Source organism: Amphiprion ocellaris, chromosome 16, assembly GCF_022539595.1.
Source record: "Amphiprion ocellaris isolate individual 3 ecotype Okinawa chromosome 16, ASM2253959v1, whole genome shotgun sequence".
NCBI classification, from domain to species: Eukaryota; Metazoa; Chordata; class Actinopteri; family Pomacentridae; genus Amphiprion; species Amphiprion ocellaris.
Genome location: NC_072781.1, coordinates 28,867,314 through 28,886,898, shown reverse-complemented (window position 1 = coordinate 28,886,898; position 19,585 = coordinate 28,867,314). Strand labels below are relative to the sequence as shown.

At 38.1% G+C, this 19,585-nt stretch overlaps 1 protein-coding gene across 1 annotated transcript in view; it reads left to right on the top strand.

The window, feature by feature from the left end:
* Positions 1-19,585, top strand: part of slc30a6 (solute carrier family 30 member 6) — a 94,378-nt gene that overhangs the window by 44,227 nt on the left and 30,566 nt on the right. The window contains exons 7-9 of the mRNA XM_023286775.3: positions 7,601-7,681; positions 12,944-12,979; positions 18,163-18,257. Coding sequence (XP_023142543.2) covers positions 7,601-7,681; positions 12,944-12,979; positions 18,163-18,257 — 212 coding nt within the window. The remainder of the gene's footprint in view (positions 1-7,600; positions 7,682-12,943; positions 12,980-18,162; positions 18,258-19,585) is intronic.

Genomic DNA, 19,585 nt, shown 5'->3' with positions numbered 1-19,585 from the left:
AAACCTCCATTGATGGAAAGACCTGGTCATTCAGTATATTCAGGTAGTCAGCTGACGTCATTCTTTGGGAACATAATGTTGCTGAACCTGACCAACCCCAGATCATAACTCTAACCCCCAAAGACTGGTAGGCACTAGCCATCACTTCATCTGCCTCTCTTCTTACCCTGGTGCCTCCATCACTTCGGAACAGGGTAAATCTGGACCCATCAGAAGACATGACCTTCTTTCATTGCTCCAGAGTCCAACCTTTATGCTACCTAGCAAACAGAAGCCTTTTTCTCTGATTAGTCTCACTGATCAGTGGTTTTGTTAGAGTTACAGCTGTTTAATCCCAATCCTTTGAGTTCCCTTCACATTGTACGTGTGGAAATGCTCTTACTTTCACTATTAAACATAGCTGTGAGTTCTACTGTTCATTTCGTACAATCATCTAAGAGCTTGTTCTGACCACATTTGTTCCTCAAAGATGATGGTTCACCACTATCATTCAGGTTTTAATAATGCGTTGGACGGTTCTTAACCTGATTTTAGTAGTTTCAACAATCTCCTCAGTTGTTTTCTTTGCTTGATGCAGGCCAGTAATTTGACCCTTCTGAGACAGATTAACATCCTTTCCATGACCACAGGACATGTCTTCCAACACGTTTAAGAAATGAGAAGCTCCTCACTGCATCAGCTTGGATTAAATAAATTGTTGCAGCTGAAACATATTCATTAGTGCAGTAATTATCCAATGGAAGGATCTTACCTATTTGCTTAGTTAAATCCAAGTGGTGACCTTTTCTCTTTTTTTGACAGGCAGTGCATATCGGGCCAAAAAAATTTCAATTATAGGCCTTTCTTGATTAGCAATAATCGGCATCAGCCTTGAAAAACCCATATCAGTCAATCACTAACATGCTATTCTTGTAAAGGTAGTGCATTTGGTATAATAAGAACTATAAAACAATAAAACAATGATCTTAAAAAGAGCAGCAACTACCAGGAACCTCCTGTAATTTTAATCTCATCTGAACTGAGCTTAAGTTCATTCAGTATTTTCTAGCGTTATTTCTTTTACTCCTTGTATTATCAAGCAAAAATTAAAAAGCTAAAGTTACAATCTAGTGTTTTTTTCCCCCAAAGATTTACTTTGCATTTGCGACAGTCTCCAGTGGCATAAGTGTATCAGTAGCATTTCGGCTGAAGCTCCATCTGTATTTGTTTACTTGCTCCCATTTAATTCTGTCCTATAGCCACACACACACACACGCCGTAAACACAGATGTAGCGTCGACCGCAAAGCTTCTGTCGCTGTTGGCTGGATCAACCAAGTGGCTCACTGACACAGACGCTTCGTCCAACTCAAACACCCAGCTAGTTTATCATGTTTGTGAGCTCATGCGTGTGTTTGTGTATGTATGTATGTGTCTGTGCTAACTGTCCAAACAGCACATATGCGGCTGACAGGTGACCTCTGACCTTGAGGTGTGGGCGAGTGGTGATCCAGTGGAAATCTGCTTTTCAACTAGATTTGACTCATAATACCTCAGCATGTGTCTCTGCGTTTGTGGTCTTCGGCAAACTGTACGTGTGTGTGTGTGTGTGTGTGTTTTCATGTGAGCTCATTGTTTGTGTGTTCGCGTCCTAATGAACTTATAGTAACCGAATAATGGCTCAGCGGCAGATTGTCCAGTTTAACCTGCTTCAGACTCCTTAATCACAGATACTCTTTCCAGGAATTAGTCTGATCCAATTCACCGTCCAGAGTTGTTGTTTAATTCATTTGGGTTACATTTGGTTAGAAAATATTGCTTTTACGTCACATTGCATCTTTGTCTGTAAGAAATCAGTGTTTGATGGACATGTAAGAAGTGGACAACAATGTGATCGCTTCTGTGTTATTTTGTGAATGTCTCATGAAATCGTAGGCGAAAAAACAAGAAGGATAGGGCCAACTTTCATTGTTTAGTTAAATATTATTTAGTAGTGGGATGCGAGTAAAAAAATTTGTCTTAATTGGAGGCTTTGTAATTAATTAATTGCGATTAATCACAGTTTTGTCTAATAGCAATATCTGACACAATAAGCAAAAATTTTCACTTCAAATAAATTTAGTTTGATGACTGAACTGATGAATAGACATATTTTTGCATAATCTCAGATTTTCAGAAGAGTTTACTTGTTTGCTATTTGAGACCAAAAGCTAAATGCATAGTATTTCGGCATAATTTTGAGAATTTCATATGTTTTAAGTCTTGAAAATTGCCAAAAATACAAAAAAGTCTCATCTGGGAAGCTACTGTAAGACTGAAACATCTCCAGAAAAATAGCTCCCACCACTATGAAATTGGTGAAGACAAAGATAAATACATGATAAATGATAGAATAACTCCAGCAGAGAGCTTTTTTTTAAATTATCACATCTTGAAAATGGAATAAAGTGCAACATTTTCAAAAGACCATTAGGCTCCCAGAAAGTTACTGAAAGCAGATACATAGTTGTGCTCATTACTTTACAGACCATGGAAGAATTTGTGAAATATATATTTTTTTTGGTTTGTTTTAGAAAATATCTTTGATCATATGTCTTTTATTTAGGATTAGTTGTGAGACAAGGCTATTTATTTTCATGCAACTGTATTTGCTCTGATCATTCATGTTTTCATTAAAGAATGGGACATTTTGCAAATTCTCCCAGGGTATGTAAACTTCTGAGCACAACTGCATTCATATTTATTAGTTGTGTTATTTGTAGTTTTGGGTGCACCAAGATTATGTGATGGGACGCTTAAAAAGTTGAGCAACCACATTACAACGTCAGTTTGTCATTAAATATTGAATATTTGTCTCGTAAAGTAACTCTGCCTTTTGTTTTCAGTTCATTAATTAGACATTAGTGAAGCCCATGTTGGACTATTGTTTCTCTGAACCTACGACACTGATGAAGACGCACATGACAATATGTTTTCAGCAGACAGCTGGTTTTCTGTGTGGCGCCTGTTTAGATTAATCACAACACCGGACGTCACCTCTGACCCAGCAGCACTGAGCCGATCAGAACGCGCAGTCGGCATTAAGTTTGTTGATGAGTCATGCGCAAGGATTCCCAAAAACATGGCTGACCTATTAACCTTTAAGCGTCCGGCGAATGGATCATTGCTGTTTGACGCACTCGAAGACAAAAGATGCCTAAACGAGGTTCCCACAGACACACACTAACAGAAAATACATCACATCCACCGCTAAATAGAAATATTTTTATTTTTATTCATTTTGTGTGTTATAAGCTTTGCTGACAGGTATTATGTTATATATTTTTAACTTAAAAGATTATTCATGTGAAATCGAAAGATAACGGGATATGAATTTCCATCCATCCTTCCATCCATTGTCTATACACCACTTAATCCTCATTAGGGTCGTGGGGGGAGCTGGAGTCTATCCCAGCTGGCTTGGGGTGAAGGCAGGGGACACCCTGGGTAGGTCACCAGTCTGTCGCAGGGCTACATATACAGATGAACAAGCACACTTGCACTCACATCTATGGGCAATTTAGAATAATCAATTAACCTCAGCATATTTTTAAACTGTAGGAGGAAGCTGGAGAACCTGGAGAAAACCCACACATGCACAGGGAGAACATGCAAACTCCATGCAGAAAGATCCCGGGAAAATGACTCTTTTGGCTAACTTCAGTTCATTTACATTTTGTTGAATGTTGATTAATGCACATTAAAATTGTAAAAGGTGCCAAAGTGAAGGCAGTAACTTACTTGATGTTAGAATGTTAATCGGGTTCTGTAATTTGGTTAATGTTTCCAGATTGTTGATTTTGAATAATCCCAAAAATCTGAATAGAATTAACATTTTAATAGAATTGCAGCTGCATAGAAGTGCAAAGTATTTCTAAGAATTTCAGCAAAGTTAGAGTTCTTTAAAGACTACAGTGAAGAAAAGACTTTCTTTTTAAAACATTTAGTGAATCACTTTCCTGATATCGATCTGTAGTGTGTTTTAGAGCTTTTTAAACCTCCAGTAAACCAGCTGTCAGCAGTTTGTCACAGAGATTTAAAATGTAAAATCATTAGAGAAAACCACATGATTAATGCTCTCAGAATCGCCACTGTTTTTATCTCTTATCTCTTTCTTTTTGGCAAAAAGTGTAAGTCGCCTTTTCCGCACTCTAAAAACAAACATTTAGGATCAATCTGTTTGAGTTATGACAACTTCTAATGAATTTATGTTCCACCAGTGAGCAATATTGAGTTCATGAAATTAGCCTTTCCTCTGCAATAGATGGTGTTTTAAATCAACAAATATATGTTAACATAAACACAACTTTTTAATTTTTTAAGGACTTAAAATCATGAACTCAAGGTGGAGAAATTTAATTTATTCCAACTTTAGTTTGTTAGAAATTGACCTAATTAAGTCCATGGTTTTTAGATAAAAAAAAATACATCTAATATACTAATTTTGACAAACTTTATGTGTTGCAAACATTATTTTAATGGGTTGTGTCGACATAACAATGTTAGCAATTACATTAGCATATTGTATGCAATTTAAACTCAGATCTCAACTTGATTTAATTGATTAAAAACTAAATTCAAGTTGAGTTAACTTAATATAAACTAGTTTCATAACTTCATTTTTCTTCATCGGCCTTTATCTTAACATATCTGGACAATTTCAGACAGCTGAGACAAGTTAGAAATTGAAATGTCTTTTTATTGTAGAGGAAAAATCTCTTCCTCTAACTCAGGGGAATCAACTTGTTTTAGTTCTGGGATCACATACAGCCCAATTTGGTCTCAAGTAACCAGTAAAACCACAGCATAATAACCGATGAATAACCACAACTCCAAATGTTTCCCTTTGTTTTAGTGCAAAATAGTACATTCTGAAAATGTTCACATTTAATGAACTATCTTTTTAGAAAACACTATCAACAATCTGAAATTTCCTAAGAAAAATAAGTTTAATTTCAACAATATTATGCCTCAATTTATCGTTTACACATTACAACTTACAGATCGCCAGTTACTCTACAAAAGGTACAAAACATTTATTCTGAGGTTTCTGGAAATGAACAATATAGTTTTTAACTTTATGATCAAACAACTTCTAGAAATTATTTAGAATTTACATTCATTTCCACATCGTTGTAGTAGTCCTGACCACCTGAACTGACATTGACACATTATTAAGGAAGAATATTAAGTTGTCCTCCTGCCTTGTAAATGTATTAAATTTATACCTCAAAAATGCATAAAAGGGGTGGCAGTGCATCAACAATAAAGTTCCACCAACCCAAACTCCATTGTACTGAAGCTGCTGACTGACAATATAGTATCAATATGATCAGTGACTTTAAGTATTTTCACAATAAGGATTAATTTTCACCTCTATTTTTTACACTTTGCAAAGTCATCCGTATGTTTGCCACCCCTGCTCTAACTCAGTGTTGGCTGAATATAATTTCAATAAAACTTGTCGTAACTCAAGAAGATGAAAGCAAACGGTTGGGTTAATATTGTGTTGTTGAGTCGGAACATTACTTTTTAGATTAAAAAAGTGGTGCAACAACCAAAGTATGTTGGTATCCTCCATTTGTATTGGTTTATCCACAGGTTTTCTTGCAAAAATGCTGGATTTCAGTTGCCGTCTGCTTCGGTGTTTGCTGTGTGTTCAGAGCAGTTTGTCTCGGTGTTGATTTTACTTGATGCGTATATTTTTGCAGGTCCGGTTTTGTGCAGCATACGTTGCATTAATGAGAAGTCAAACAAAAACGGAGCAGAATGGTAAACAGACAGAACAAAAAAAAAAACCCATAAAAGCTGGCTGTAATCGCAGCCTCAATCCTGTGAGTTTATCTGTCCGTCGTGCGGCTACATGTGTGGCCGCGTCTCTTTGCATTAATCCATACTGCGCTTCACTTAGCCTGGACAGAAGCTCTTGGTTTAGTGGTATTATGCAGGACATCAGGTCACTACCCAGCGTCAGGTTTAACCCCCATAAGTCTGACGAACCACTCAATGAAACAAAGCTGTTCATCCTGGACCGGCTGCTCCATGTCGACCCCATGAACTCAGGAGACAGTCAGGAGGTCAGCAACGGCCTCAACCGAATATCTGCTCTACTGGTCTGAAGTTTTAACACTCACAAGTTTGTGTGCCTAAACTTTGTTCAATGGCCAGATTCATTTGGAGATAGTGGGCATGATAGTCTCTTAAACCAAATGGAGTGTTTTTATTCCTTGAAGTTGTAAAAAGAACTCTAATAATTGATAAACAGAACATTAAGAGGCAGCTGTTCTGATAACCAGTTGATTTTTCATGGAAAAGTTACACAAAAGCTGCTCAAATTGGATAATTGGCTGTTTTTCTTTGTCTTGCAGCACAGGAAACATTTAATGACGTTACCTTGGACTGATGACATTCAGACATTTTCACTTGACAAACTCGAAGATTAAATGGAAAGAGAATATTGCAGCTGTGTCCTCCCCGAGTTCATGTGTACCCACTAAGTTTTGTATTTCAGCTCATTTTAGATGTCGTGAGACCGTTGTATTTGAATGAATGAACATTGTTTAGGCTTCACTGGGTTTATTTTGACAGCAGTTTGTTCTCGTTGTTGCTCTCATAATGATGTCTGTGAGGCAGAGGGAAGTTAGTGACTAGAATCTGGTCAGTTGTGTTTTTCTCTCGCAGTATAAAAGTTATATCAGGCTGAGTTCCTGTGTTTGAGCATTAAAGGCTGATTCAGGAGGATTTGTCCAAAGGCGAGGAAGCGACAGAGCTCAGATGTCATGTTCAAGTTGAAGGACATAATCAGGAAGTGAAAATCACACCAACAATTATTCAATTTCTCTTGTGATCAGATTTTCTTCCTGCTTTTAGAGTTTGGATTTAAATGAAGCATTTCTTTCACATAAGTGATGAGGAATCCTGTTAAATATTGGCTCTTTAATAAAATAAAAAAAGTCCTGTAAGAAAAAACATGAAGAAGGAGAGAACTCAGCAAAGTTACCAATGCTGGAAAAAAAATGTTTATTCTGCATATTATAGATATTTTACTTTATTGAAATTTCCATTTTTGTTTCCTTTCTGCTTTGTGTAAACACCGCCTGCAGTTCAGCCGAAAAATAGTGAATTTTTGTCACATGACTATTAGTCACAGAATTTAGTTTTTTGCAGCATTTGGTTACCGTCAACTGCTGATTTTTGGCAATTTTCTGAGAGACATGACACATGTTGAATACAGTGATTTTCAGAAAATGTCACGAATAGTCAGTTGGAACTGTAAGTTACACATGATTAGTTCATAGACCTTCATAAAGTTTGAAAATCTTAATTAAACTCTGCAAGTTTGTATCTCATTTACTATAATTGCAAAGAAAAAGTTGTATTTTTATCAGATACTAAGTAAAAAACAATATAATGTTGGCATCAGCTTACCTGCTCTCTAAATATCAGTCAACCACCAAACGCTGCAGTTTTGCCTGATTTGGGTAAAACAAAAATGTGGCTTCTGAGTGGTCCTGATGCTCCAGGTGTTGAGAGACATTGGACGAGTGTCTTCCAGCATTAATAACATTTTTTATTCTCTGCAGGTTTGAACGATTGGAGGTTTTGGCGGTTTTCGCCTCCACTGTTCTCGTCCAACTCGGAGCTTTGTTCATCCTCAAGGAAAGGTGTGTACATCTCACTAACAGACATACAACTTTAAAATTAGATCAGAAATGTAATTAATTAATTACATTTTTTTTTTGATCACTTCACCCAGGTTTTATTTCCAGATTAGGATCACACATCTCTTTTTGTTGTTCGTCCACATCATCACTCACCTTGTCTCTCTCGATTAAAATTTCAATTATTTTCTGAGCGAGACTCAAAACAGCACTAGTACTGCCAAAGCAATACACACAACATCGTTTATATCTTATTAATTTGAGTGCATTACTTTGTTCCACAAGGGCTTTTTTCAACAGTCTCTGCCACAAAACTATATACACTACCATCACAGAGACAATTTCATGTTTTCCATGAAAACTCACACTTTTATCCATATGCTAACATAACTGCACAAGGGTTTTCTAATCATCAGTTAGCCTTTCAACACCATTAGCTAACACAATGTAGCATTAGAACACAGGAGTGATGGTTGCTGGAAATGTTCCTCTGTACCCCTATGGAGATATTCCATTAAAAATCAGCCATTTCCAGCTAGAATAGTCATTTACAACATTATCAATGTCTACACTGGATTTATCATTCATGGGAAAAAACTTTCAAAAATAAGGACATTCCTAAGTGACCCCAAACTTTTGAACGGTAGTGTAGAAACTGCATTAACTGGAACTTCAGGAAGTTTTAGTCACATCTGCATGAGTATTATGATGTATAATATTCTATATATAAATGAAATCATATAGAAGAACAAAGAAAATTGCTGTTTCCAAATTGGGCTTCCTTTTAAATGACTGCAAAGTGTCTGTGAACCCTGTTAAATGCAGAAAGTGAACCCTTTAAAAACCAGATGTTGAGAATAACAAGAAACTGGACACTTTTTTGACTTGTGAGAGTGAGTGTGTGTGTGTGTGTGTGTGTGTGTCTGCTCACAACTTTGTCGTTCACTGTGTAAGACCCCAGAAATGCTCCAAAAGGGTGGTCATGGGTTTAGTCTCGCAGGTTGTGTGTGTGTGTGTGTGTGTGTGTGTGTGTGTGTGTGTGTGTGTGTGTGTGTGTGTGTGTGTCTGTGTCTGTGTGTCTGTGTGTGTCTGTGTGTGGCTATTGTGCGAATCCGCCCCTCCCTTCCCTGAGACGTGACCGCAAGACAACCCCACAGCGGGCACCTGGAGGTGTGTGTGTTACGATGACAGACACCGCCAGGCAGTGACATTCCCACAGACTGAAAAACCCTGCAGTTCACGCCACACACACACACACACACACACACACACACACACACACACACACACACACACACACACACACACACACACACACACACACACACACACACACACACACACGGGTTAACAGTTGGCTCGCTGCCCGCTGACACTTTGAAGTTGCAGATGTCTGTGTGTCTGTGTGTGTGTGTGTGTGTGTATGTGTGTGTGTGTGTGTGTGTGTGTGTGTGTGTGCGCGCGTGTGTGTGTGTGTGTGTGTGTGTGTGTGTGTGTGTTTGACCGCTGGACTCAAATTTAGCCGACACTTTAATAGTCGGTGTGTTTGTTTTGACAACACGGGTCCCCAACTGGGTGGCAGGTGTTAAACTTTTTCTTTCAACAATTAAACTTCGTTCTCAATCAGAGTTCGAGGTCCATTAATGTGACAGTCGCCACGGCAACAGTACTGATGCTTCACTGACTTGAACAAGGCTTTAGACACACTTTCATACATAAAAGAAGATTAGAAAACAGTCCACAGAGAAGAAGAGGTTCCAGTGTATATACAAAGCAATATAAACTCCAGCACCGATAGGACAGCATGTCACAACAACTTGAAGATGTTTTAGTTCTTAGTGACAAAAGTTGAAAAACTTTGGTTGTTTATTTGACAAAAATGTGACAAAAGTGACATCAACACCTTCGACATTTTTCCATGTGTCTACAAATGTCACTAATTCCCAAAAAAAAAGGTGGCTTCATGTTTTATAGGTATTTTATTACTTATTATACGTAATTAATATACTAGTCTCTTTTCTGCTCTGTGTAAACACATCCTCATGTCACTGTTGGTCACAGATCAGTTCAAAAAGACTTTCCTATTGTGCTGAGGAGCATAGAATTTTGTGTTTTTTACAGAATGTGGTTATTGTAAACTATTTTGGGGGAATTTTTATATTTAGAATAGAACAATTAGAATGAAATATCCAGATTAATGGCTTAGATTGGTTCCCTGATGGAATAGCTTGTCACGAAGCAGTTTAAGGACTGCAAGAAAGCTGCAAACTTTTCTTGGTGTTTTTACAGTTTTTAGAGCTGATAAGTAGTTGCTGAGGTTTTTCTTTTATTAAAATCTAATTTGCGCAAACAGTTTATTTGTGGTAATTCCAGACATAGAATAAAGAGATTTTTGTGAAATGTCAAGAATTTAAGCTTAAATATGTTTTTTAAGGACTGTCAGAAAATTATAGATCTGACTTTTCTTTCTGTTTTTGCAGATTTCAGTGTTAAGAAATATATTTGTTTGATTTTTGCAGAAATGACAATAATTATATAATTTTTATTTATAGGAGCCTTTCAGAGCACCCAAGGACACCGTACAAAGTGAACAGTTAAAACACATTCAAATAAACAATATAAAACTTAAAGATGTAAAAAATTTAAAAGAAGGATATTTAGCTATTTTAAAACAACAGCAGAAGAAAGAGGATTGGAAGTCAAAGTGCTTGTTTGAAGAGGTGGATTTTGAGATTGAATGTCCAGCGTGTCCATGTTTGTGATGTCAGGTGGGAGGGAATTCCAGAAACAGGCAGAGCGGCTGAAGGCTCTGGAGCCCATGGTGGTCATGTGGGCGAGAGGGATGGTGAGGTTGAGGGAGGAAGATGATCTGAGAGTCCGGCTGGGTATGTTTATGTGTAGGAAATAAGTGAGGTACGTAGGAGCGAGGTTATGGAGGGTCTTGAAGGTTAAGAACATGGTTTTGTAGATGATGCAACATGTGATTGGGAGCCAGTCAAGTTGTTGGAACACAGGGGTGATGTGGTGGAGAGAAGGTGTCCTGGTGATGATCAGGGCTGCTGTATTCTGAGCTAGCTGGTGTTTATGGAGGGCCTTGAAAGGGAGACCAGAGAGAAGGGAGTTGCAGGAGGTGACCAGAGAGTGGACCAGAATGGTGGTGCTGACAGGGGTGAGGGAGGCACGGAGGCAGTTGATGTTACGCAGATAGAAGTATGCAGGCCGAACTTTTACAGCAAAAGTTAAGTATTGGCTGAAAGAAAAATAAGAATGTACCCACCTATGACATCTACAAGGTCCGACTGATTGTGGATTGTGTCATTGTGCGTGTGTGTGTGCATGGGTGGGTGGGGGTTATAGGTTTTTAATGTTGTCTGTGCTGTTTTTATTTGTGTTGTTGATCCTTTGACTACTTTTACTTAAAAGTCCAACCAGGGACGGGAGTTGCAAATTAGTTCAATGCTACACACTCTATATGTAATGCATCGGTTCTATGTGTTGTATGATAATTGCATGGTCCCTGATCAAATAAATGAATAAAATTTTAAAAATTAAAAAAAAAAATAAAATATAAAATAAAATAAAAAAAATGGAGTTATTGATGTGGGTTTGGAATGACAGACTGCAGTCGAGGACAACACCCAGACTCTTGACCTGCGAGGAGGGGGAGAAAGAGGAGTTGTCGATGGTAATGATGAAACTGTTAGTTTTTATGAGAACGGATTTAGAACCAGTGAGGAGAACCTCAGTTTTGTCACTGCTGATTATGATTCCTGTAAGCAGTCACAGAGGGAGGTGGGAGGGAGGATGGAAGTGGGCTTGGTGGAGAGGTAGAGCTGGGTGTCGTCCGCATAGCAGTGAAACTGTATGTTATATTTATGGAATATATGGCCAAGTGGGAGATTAATAATGAAAAGGATGGGACCGAGAACAGAGCCTTGGGGAACACTGGAGGAGAGGGGAGATGGCTAGGATGTAAATGTTTCTAATTGAATGAACTGAGTGAGTGATAGTTTATTTTAGGTCATTTTTAAAAAAAAAGTTATGTAGAGTCAGGTGATTTGAATCAAATATCAGAATTTTAAGCTGAGATTTGTTTCAGCTCATCACAGATTAGCAGTTTAAAGACTGCTAAGCAGCTTAAAGTTGAAAACCTGAAGATTCTTTCTGTTTTGTAAAATTTCTGATTCTGATCAATTTTTTATTTTTTATTTTTACAGAATCTGGTTAGAGCAGACAGTTTACTTGCAACTTTTTAAATGAAACAACCTGGTTTTGAATTTTATAAGCCTAGATTTGACCATCAGAAAGTTCGGGCTGTGTAAAATGTTAAATGTTGAATACAATTTTTATTTTCTTTTATAAAATACATAACCAAATAAATTCAACTTTTATTTTTTATGTTTTTGACATTTTACCCATTACTATTTCTGGTCATGGTTGTGCATTTTTCCACAGAGATGCTGGACTTAATATTGCAGTGAAAAATGAGCCCAAATGGAAAAAAAATTAAAATGTTTTCCAGTGTTACCAACACTGGAAATATGTCTTACATGTAGATTTCATCTTTTTTCTGTTATTGTAAACTACATAATCAAGGAAGTTCTACTTTGTGGCATTCTAGCTGTGCCATGTTGCAGCGAAGACATTTTACCTTCTGTCTACATCTAGTCATGGTTGTTCTGTTTTCATAGAGGTGCAGGACTTTAAATTGCAGTGAAAAACGAACCCACAGTGAGTAAAATTGTGACAGGAGCAGGTTTAAATACTTTCTCTGTTAAATAGTCTTCAGTTTACTGTACGAATCCTGCTGAGATCCTTAAAACAGAAGTTAAAAATGAACATTTTTCTGTCTTTTTCTACTCACTCGGCAGCATAGTTCATGTTATGAATGGCTCAGTCGGACAGCAGCACAGAACGAGGAGACGGGATCTGTGTGTGCGAGACAGTTTGCCTTTTTCGTGTGTGTGTCGTGTCGATGTGTGCGTTTGTGTGTTTGTGCGTGTTAATGTATTTCCTGTTTTCGCTCTGTGTTTGTTCGCTCCTTGTCTCCTTTCATTCATTTCATTTGTCTCCATCACTCTGTCTGCAGCTCAGTCTCACACACACACACACACACACACACACACACACACACACTCACACACACACTCACACACACTCACACACACTCACACACACACACACACACACACACACACACACACACACACACACAGAGTCCCACCTGGCCGCTGTTGTTGACTGTGTTTGTTTCTGTTTTGTTAGTGTGGAGCGCTTCATGGAGCAGCCTGAGGTCCATACGTAAGTATCACCAAATTCCCACATCACATTGTAAAATAAACACACACAGCATGATACACTCCTCTATCTGTGTGTGTGTGTGTGTGTGTGTGTGTGTCACTTAGTGAAAGCACACACACTCACAGTGCCAGCTGTTGTCAGGACAGAACATCCCAAACAATTGGGTCAGACAGACCAACAAACAGAATTACATCGTCAGATTTTCTCATAACTGACTGACTGACAGCGACGTGTTCACTGTTAATTTTACTATCTGCCAGGGTTTGTATTTGTCCACACCAGCAGAGTTAATTAAACACATGCAGGCCGCCTCAGGCTAACATCCACTCTGTCAGTCAACAGACGTGCAAATAACATCAGAAAGTACAAGATTTGACCAGTAGTGTTCAAACAGTTGAACTTCATTGAAAAAGTTTACTCTAATTCCTCAAAATGTGACGGTCGTCCTGCACAACTGAACATTTCTGCTTCCGTACTCACAAAAATCAACATATTACCTCCCATTTGTTTAGCCTGTCAGTGACCTGAAATGTGAAAATGAACGAGAGTCGGTGCAGTGACTGTGAAGTTTCCACGTTTGGCAGAGACTAAAACCTGAGCTCACTAGCTGGAGCTGCTGCACATAGAAACACCACAGTTCATCAGGATGTTGTCCATGCACCAGCGTTTTACTTTGGCTGCACTGGTGTGTTTTTTTCCATTTTAGTTAAATTTTATGAAAATTCTGACTCCCCACTGCTTCAGTTTGCTGCGTAGTGCTGAAATGCAGCAGGAAAGTTGGGCTGCTTTACCTGTAATACACTTGTCACAGCACAGAGCTAGTTTCTGGGAGAGATTGCGCTTTTTAAAATGCAGACTATTGATGCTTCAACAGTTAAAGCTTTGTTCCTAGCCATGCTTTGGCTACGCTATGCAAAATATGCATAGTGTTACATATTGTTGGCAGTTTTATCACCTTCCAGTGTTTCCCACAGGCTAAGAATTTACTTGTAGTGATCTCATGCAGTTTAGAGTGGGAGTGTGAAGTTAAAATTTGCAAATGCCTCAGAGAAGCCTCTAGTCTCCACTCAGACAGCTGTATGACCAAAAATTAGTTGGAAAAATGCCAGCCAAGGCTCTCTAAAGACAGGCTTATCTAAAACAGAGTGATTTTATCTACCTGGGTGGGCTAAGCACAGACAGCCCTTCTAAATGTACACAGCACTGTGAGAGTTTAGCTAACAACGGGCACCATGACAAAGACTTCTGTGGAGGTTATTGACCTCGAAACAGAGTTAACTTCTTCAGGATGAACGTTAATATAAGTGTTTCTATCACTGATTGCCTGTTGTAATCTGCCATCTTTGCTGTTAAATTGAACAGTGTCGATTAATCAGTTTTTAATCAATGATGCTGCCGACTATCAATTCAGAAGGTTGTTTAAACTTTGCATCACTGATTAAAAATAACCTTTTTTCTTGTTTTTGTTTTTTTCTTTTGAAAATGAGACATTAAAATTGTCAACAATTATAATGATAGACTTTTTAGCAGTAAAATACTACCTCTAATAAATAAAATTTATTAAAGGTTTCTTTGTGTTGGTTTTTGTTTGCATGTTTCCATGGGGATACAACCAATGTAAAGGCTACAGAGAATCCTCCAATTAGCCAAGTTGGCAGATCGAGTGGTTATTAGTTGAAGGGTTTAACCAGAAAGGGTGTGATGAAGCACTGCTAACCCAACAGGGCTCAGTTTCAGTCCACTATAATGTATGTCTTTTCCAGCAAACAAATTATCACCACCACAAACGCAAACAGAAACCTAAATTTTCTGAATATTGCCTCCTAGTGGCAGCTGACACCAAATACAGGTCGATCCACGGAGCTGTGAGACCTTAAAGGATATACAGTCATCACAGAGACAGCCTGAAAAATTAGTAGTGATTGGGATTAAATGGATTATTGATCAGCCTTTTAATGTGTTCGACTGACTGTTTTATTAGTTCGTCTCTCTCTCTTCGTCCTCCTTTGCTCTCTTACCTCTCTCGACCGGCAGTGCGATTTTCTGGCCGTTCTCTCTCCCTCCATCATCTCTCCATTATAAAACAGATTAGTGACGGCTTTTAGAACCTAAAACACAGTGAGACTTAAACCTGTCTCCTGTGACGAGATTACCTCCCTCCTCCTCGTTTCTGTCCCCCCCCTTCTCTCTTCTTCTCTGAATGGATGCGATTGGACGGCATGAAAGACGGCGGCTAACCGGAGGGACAGGTGTCTGACGGACGGACGGACAGACTCACACATTCTCTCTCTCTCTTTAATCTGTTCTTTGGGGGAGTCGGGGGGGATTCATCCAGTTATTGTGGCTCACCGTTGGGCAGCATGTCGCCTCCCGCTGATTGTTTGGACCAATTTTTAGGCTCTTAAATGGATTGTCCCATGTGATTAGTGTATTGAAGACTGCAGCTGTGTGTGTGTGTGTGCGCGCGCTTGTATTACTCATGTTGTGCAGATATAAATCTGTTTGTGGTGACTCAACTTTCTTTATGGGATAAAAACGCGTCCTCTTGACATAAATCATTGCATTTCAAGGGCTTGGTTAAAGGTAAAGGTTCAACAAGCAGTCATGGAAAAGACAAATTCGACAGCTGAACATTTTTCTGTCTGCGTGAGCAGCTTCTTCTCAAATAATCTGTGCATTTTAATTTGCGACGCCACCTGCACATAACACAATACACACTCAAAGCCACATTGTAGACATGTAGCCTCCTAAATATGTCTTTATTGTCATCCAGATCTAGTTTTATCCTCCCAATCTGATGAGTCATTTGATATTTAGTGTCTGCTGATATTTGACACCGTTTTTCCCAGATAATAGACGTGAGATTGACAGATCATTGGCCTTTCTGATTTTTGGGGTTAATATTTTGGCATTTTTTCACTCATTGGATTTTTTTTTGTTGTTGTTGTTTTTTTTTTTCTAATGATCAAGTACAGTAAATTAGATGTGGCTGTCCGTAGTCATTCTGTGGTCTCGGAAATAATTTTGTTACTGAAAAAAGCATGCAAAAACTGAAAAAGAAGCACAGCCGTCACCACAAACTAGGAAATTAGCTACTTTTATTGTGGCTAAAGCTATGCTAACAGCTAACAGATAAGTTAGGAGGCGGATCACCCTGAAACAGTCTGAAATAAACAATAACCAATACTGCTTTAAGATCTGGACCTTAGTGGACAATAAAAGTGACAGATTAACAAAACAAAGAAGAACTGCAGAAGGCAAACTGTTCAATATCTGTTGATCTCACAGTGAACCAAGGAGAGCGTCTTTGCATCCTGTGATGTACTAACACTGTCACTTCTATTGCTATTGTACAAATTTTGCCATAGTATTGTTTATTAATGAAGAACCTTATGTATATTTGCTCCAAATAGCGGTTCTCTGCCCAGTTGACAGCTGGTGGGTTAAAGTTGTAGGAGCTGCTCAGGTCACTGTCAATGCAAATGTTGGCTGCAGACTCACTAACTAGCAAACAACAGTAACAAGGAGGCCAACGAATTGCTTTTCAGCGAATGATGCCTTTTTCACTAAAGGCATGTTGTTTTTACAAAATTTGCTACAGTTGCACCTTGTCAGAATAAGAAACTGTAGAAACTGAAAGAATCTGTAGATTTTTAACTCAACAACAGTCCTTGACCTACTCGTTTGTGATGAGTCGTTCTGTTGGTAATCTTCACCAAGTCTGCTCTTTAAATTGGAAGATTTTATTAAAATCACTTGATTCTATGTCTCATTTTGAAACCCTCTTAAAATAACGGCCGAAATAATTTTTTCAGGTTTTTCAGAAAACATAAAAAACTGAACCTTGACCTAGGCTGTTATGCTACAGGGTTAGAATCACATGATATATTCAGCTGAGGATGTTCCTTGTTGGTGTTTTGTTTATCTTTTACTGTTCTGTCACTTTTATTGTCCACTAAGGTCCAGATCTTAAAGCACGATTAATTATTGTTTCCAGACTCCGTTTGTTTCATCTAAATCACTTTATTTTACATGTCTCTTTAAAAAAATTCAGCAAAAATAGGCCATTTCCTTGAATCAAATCCTGTAAAAATCAATCATTAGTGCCTCAGTTGCAACGAAGAGACTTGTCAGCTGAACTGCAGGCAGTGTTTTAACAGAGCAGATAGGAGACAAGCATGCAAACACGTAAAAAATGTAATTGTTAATATATCTATAGTATGTAGAGCCACAATTTATTTTTGTCGGAAAATGCTGTTCATGTTGATTCTAGTTTTTTTTCCTTACAATTTTTGTAAAATAAGAAAAAAAGAACATAAAAAAATCTAAGAAATTCCCCATTTGCACTATTGTTTTTTATGATTCACGGCATTCTAATTGTGTCATTCTGCACTGAAGACATTTATGAATTCTCTCTTCTTCTAGTCATGGGTTCTCTGTTTCCATAAAGGTGCAGGACTTTATATTGCAGAGAAAAATGAGCCCACAGTGTGGAAAAAAAACACCCAGAAACTGCTTGGAGTTGGAATGTTTGAAGCACCTCTAAGTCTTGCAGAAGATGCGCTCTTTAACACACTTCTTCACAAACTTTTAATAAAACGTGCAGCCACTTTCAAGATTATAATATATGCAGTATTTTTTTGCCAACTCTCATCCTAAACTTGTTCTAAAATGAATTTACATTCTCCTCAATGCTATTCGTATCAGCTTTGGGACGACAGGAGATCCTTGAGCTCCAGAACTGCTTGTCCACAGACCACCTCCAGATTTCGATTAATAAACAGAACTTTAGCTGGAAAACAGGAAAGGCAACGTGAATGTAGACTTCTTAATGGCAGAACAGGGTTGAATCTGAAGGATTTGGAAGCAGAGTGGTCTAACCCACTTTCGTTTGAGAAAAAGGGGTTCAAAGTTTTGTGTTTTCAAGAATGCTAACATTGGAAGTGCCACTGTAACGCTATGTTTGAGTTGTTTGTTAGAGTGCTTTGCTACTAAAATCTAGACCATAAAATATTACAGAAATTATATAGGACTCAGTTTGGATTTATTGTGGGTTAGACCACTAATTTGTTTGTAAAGGTGTGTCACAAAGTCCATTTCTTGGTTACTGTCACACAGCTCTGTTAACGCTGCATGCTAAAGATGTTTTTGAGGATTTAATCAGACTTTCTGTCTCTCTACAGTGGTCGTCTGCTGGTTGGGACGTTCGTCGCTCTTTTCTTCAATCTGCTGACTTTACTGTCCGTCAGGAACAAGCCCTTCGCCTTCGTCTCAGAAGGTAACCCCAGTCCTCTCGTTCAGTCCGTCTTCATTCACTGTGTTTTCTTACTGGAGTTATTTCAGAAACTCTACCTGCTTTCCGTCTGTTTTCAGTGTTTCTGAAGAGTCGGATGGATTTAGTGATTTTTTTTTTTTGAGTCTCTTAGTTTCTCCTCTGGACAGCAGAGGTTTGGTAATCCTCACCCTCACTGGGGAACAGGCACAATTTGGCTTTTGTTTTATTTTGGGGGATTACCGAAGTGAAATGAAATGCTGGCTCACTGTTCTTGTCGGTAGATAAATCACAAATGGCAGCAGTGGGATCAAAGGTTAGTCCCCTCCTAATTGCACAAGTCAGTTATAAAACCAAACAGTTGTACGCCCCTGAAATAGGACAATATGTGTTTATCCAAATTGTTCTCTAAAGATTATTTTGGGGTGTGTTTACAGCACATGAAACATGGATATGACGCAACACTACTTAACGAGTAGTCTCTCTCTTCTTTAAGTCTCTGCATCCAAGAGCAGGACAAATATCTTGAAGATATTAGCGACCAATATCTCATAAGTAGGAGCAGAAAAACTTGAGCTCAAAGCTGAGGGATTAAAATGCTGCTCGATGAAGTAGTTTAGGTCAAGATCTGTTATCTCACGAGCATAAACAAACTTCTGACAGCCGGTTTCTCTTCTTGTTTGGCGTCAAGAAACAAACTTTTCGCTAATTTTGTCTCATTTTTTATGTCAAGTTCACACAAGTGAACCAAGATTTACAGTCAGATCAGATCAAGTGCTTCCTGTCAGTAGAAAACATGAATTTCTTTGATTATTTACTTAATAAAAAACATGTAGTACATTTTTTCAAGTGTCCACAGCTGTTACCAACACTAGAAAAAAAATTGTGACTCTAAATACTATACATGTTTTGTACTTCTTGAATTTGTTTCCATACTTGTCTGTTCTCTGCTGTACTAATAGAACGCACTTCAACCAAAACATCTCTGAGTTTTTATAACTGAACTGTAGGAGCCACCTGAGTCATTCATACCTTCATGGTTGCACCGAGGACTGTAGAATTTTTTGTTTTTTACAGAATCTTGTTCAAGCAAGTAGTTTAATTTTGGTAGATTTATAAATGAGACATGGCGAATAGAGTGATAGAATTTCTGTCAATTTTTAAGTCACACATGATTAGTTCAAGTACCATAGGAAGATTGAAAATGTTACTGTTTTTACAGTTTCTTCCTCTCATAAATGGTGTTATTTTGCTCCTAAAAAGATAACATGTATTTTATGTCTTTTAAATATTTTATTTGAAAAAGATACCATATAGAAAACATATAATTCATG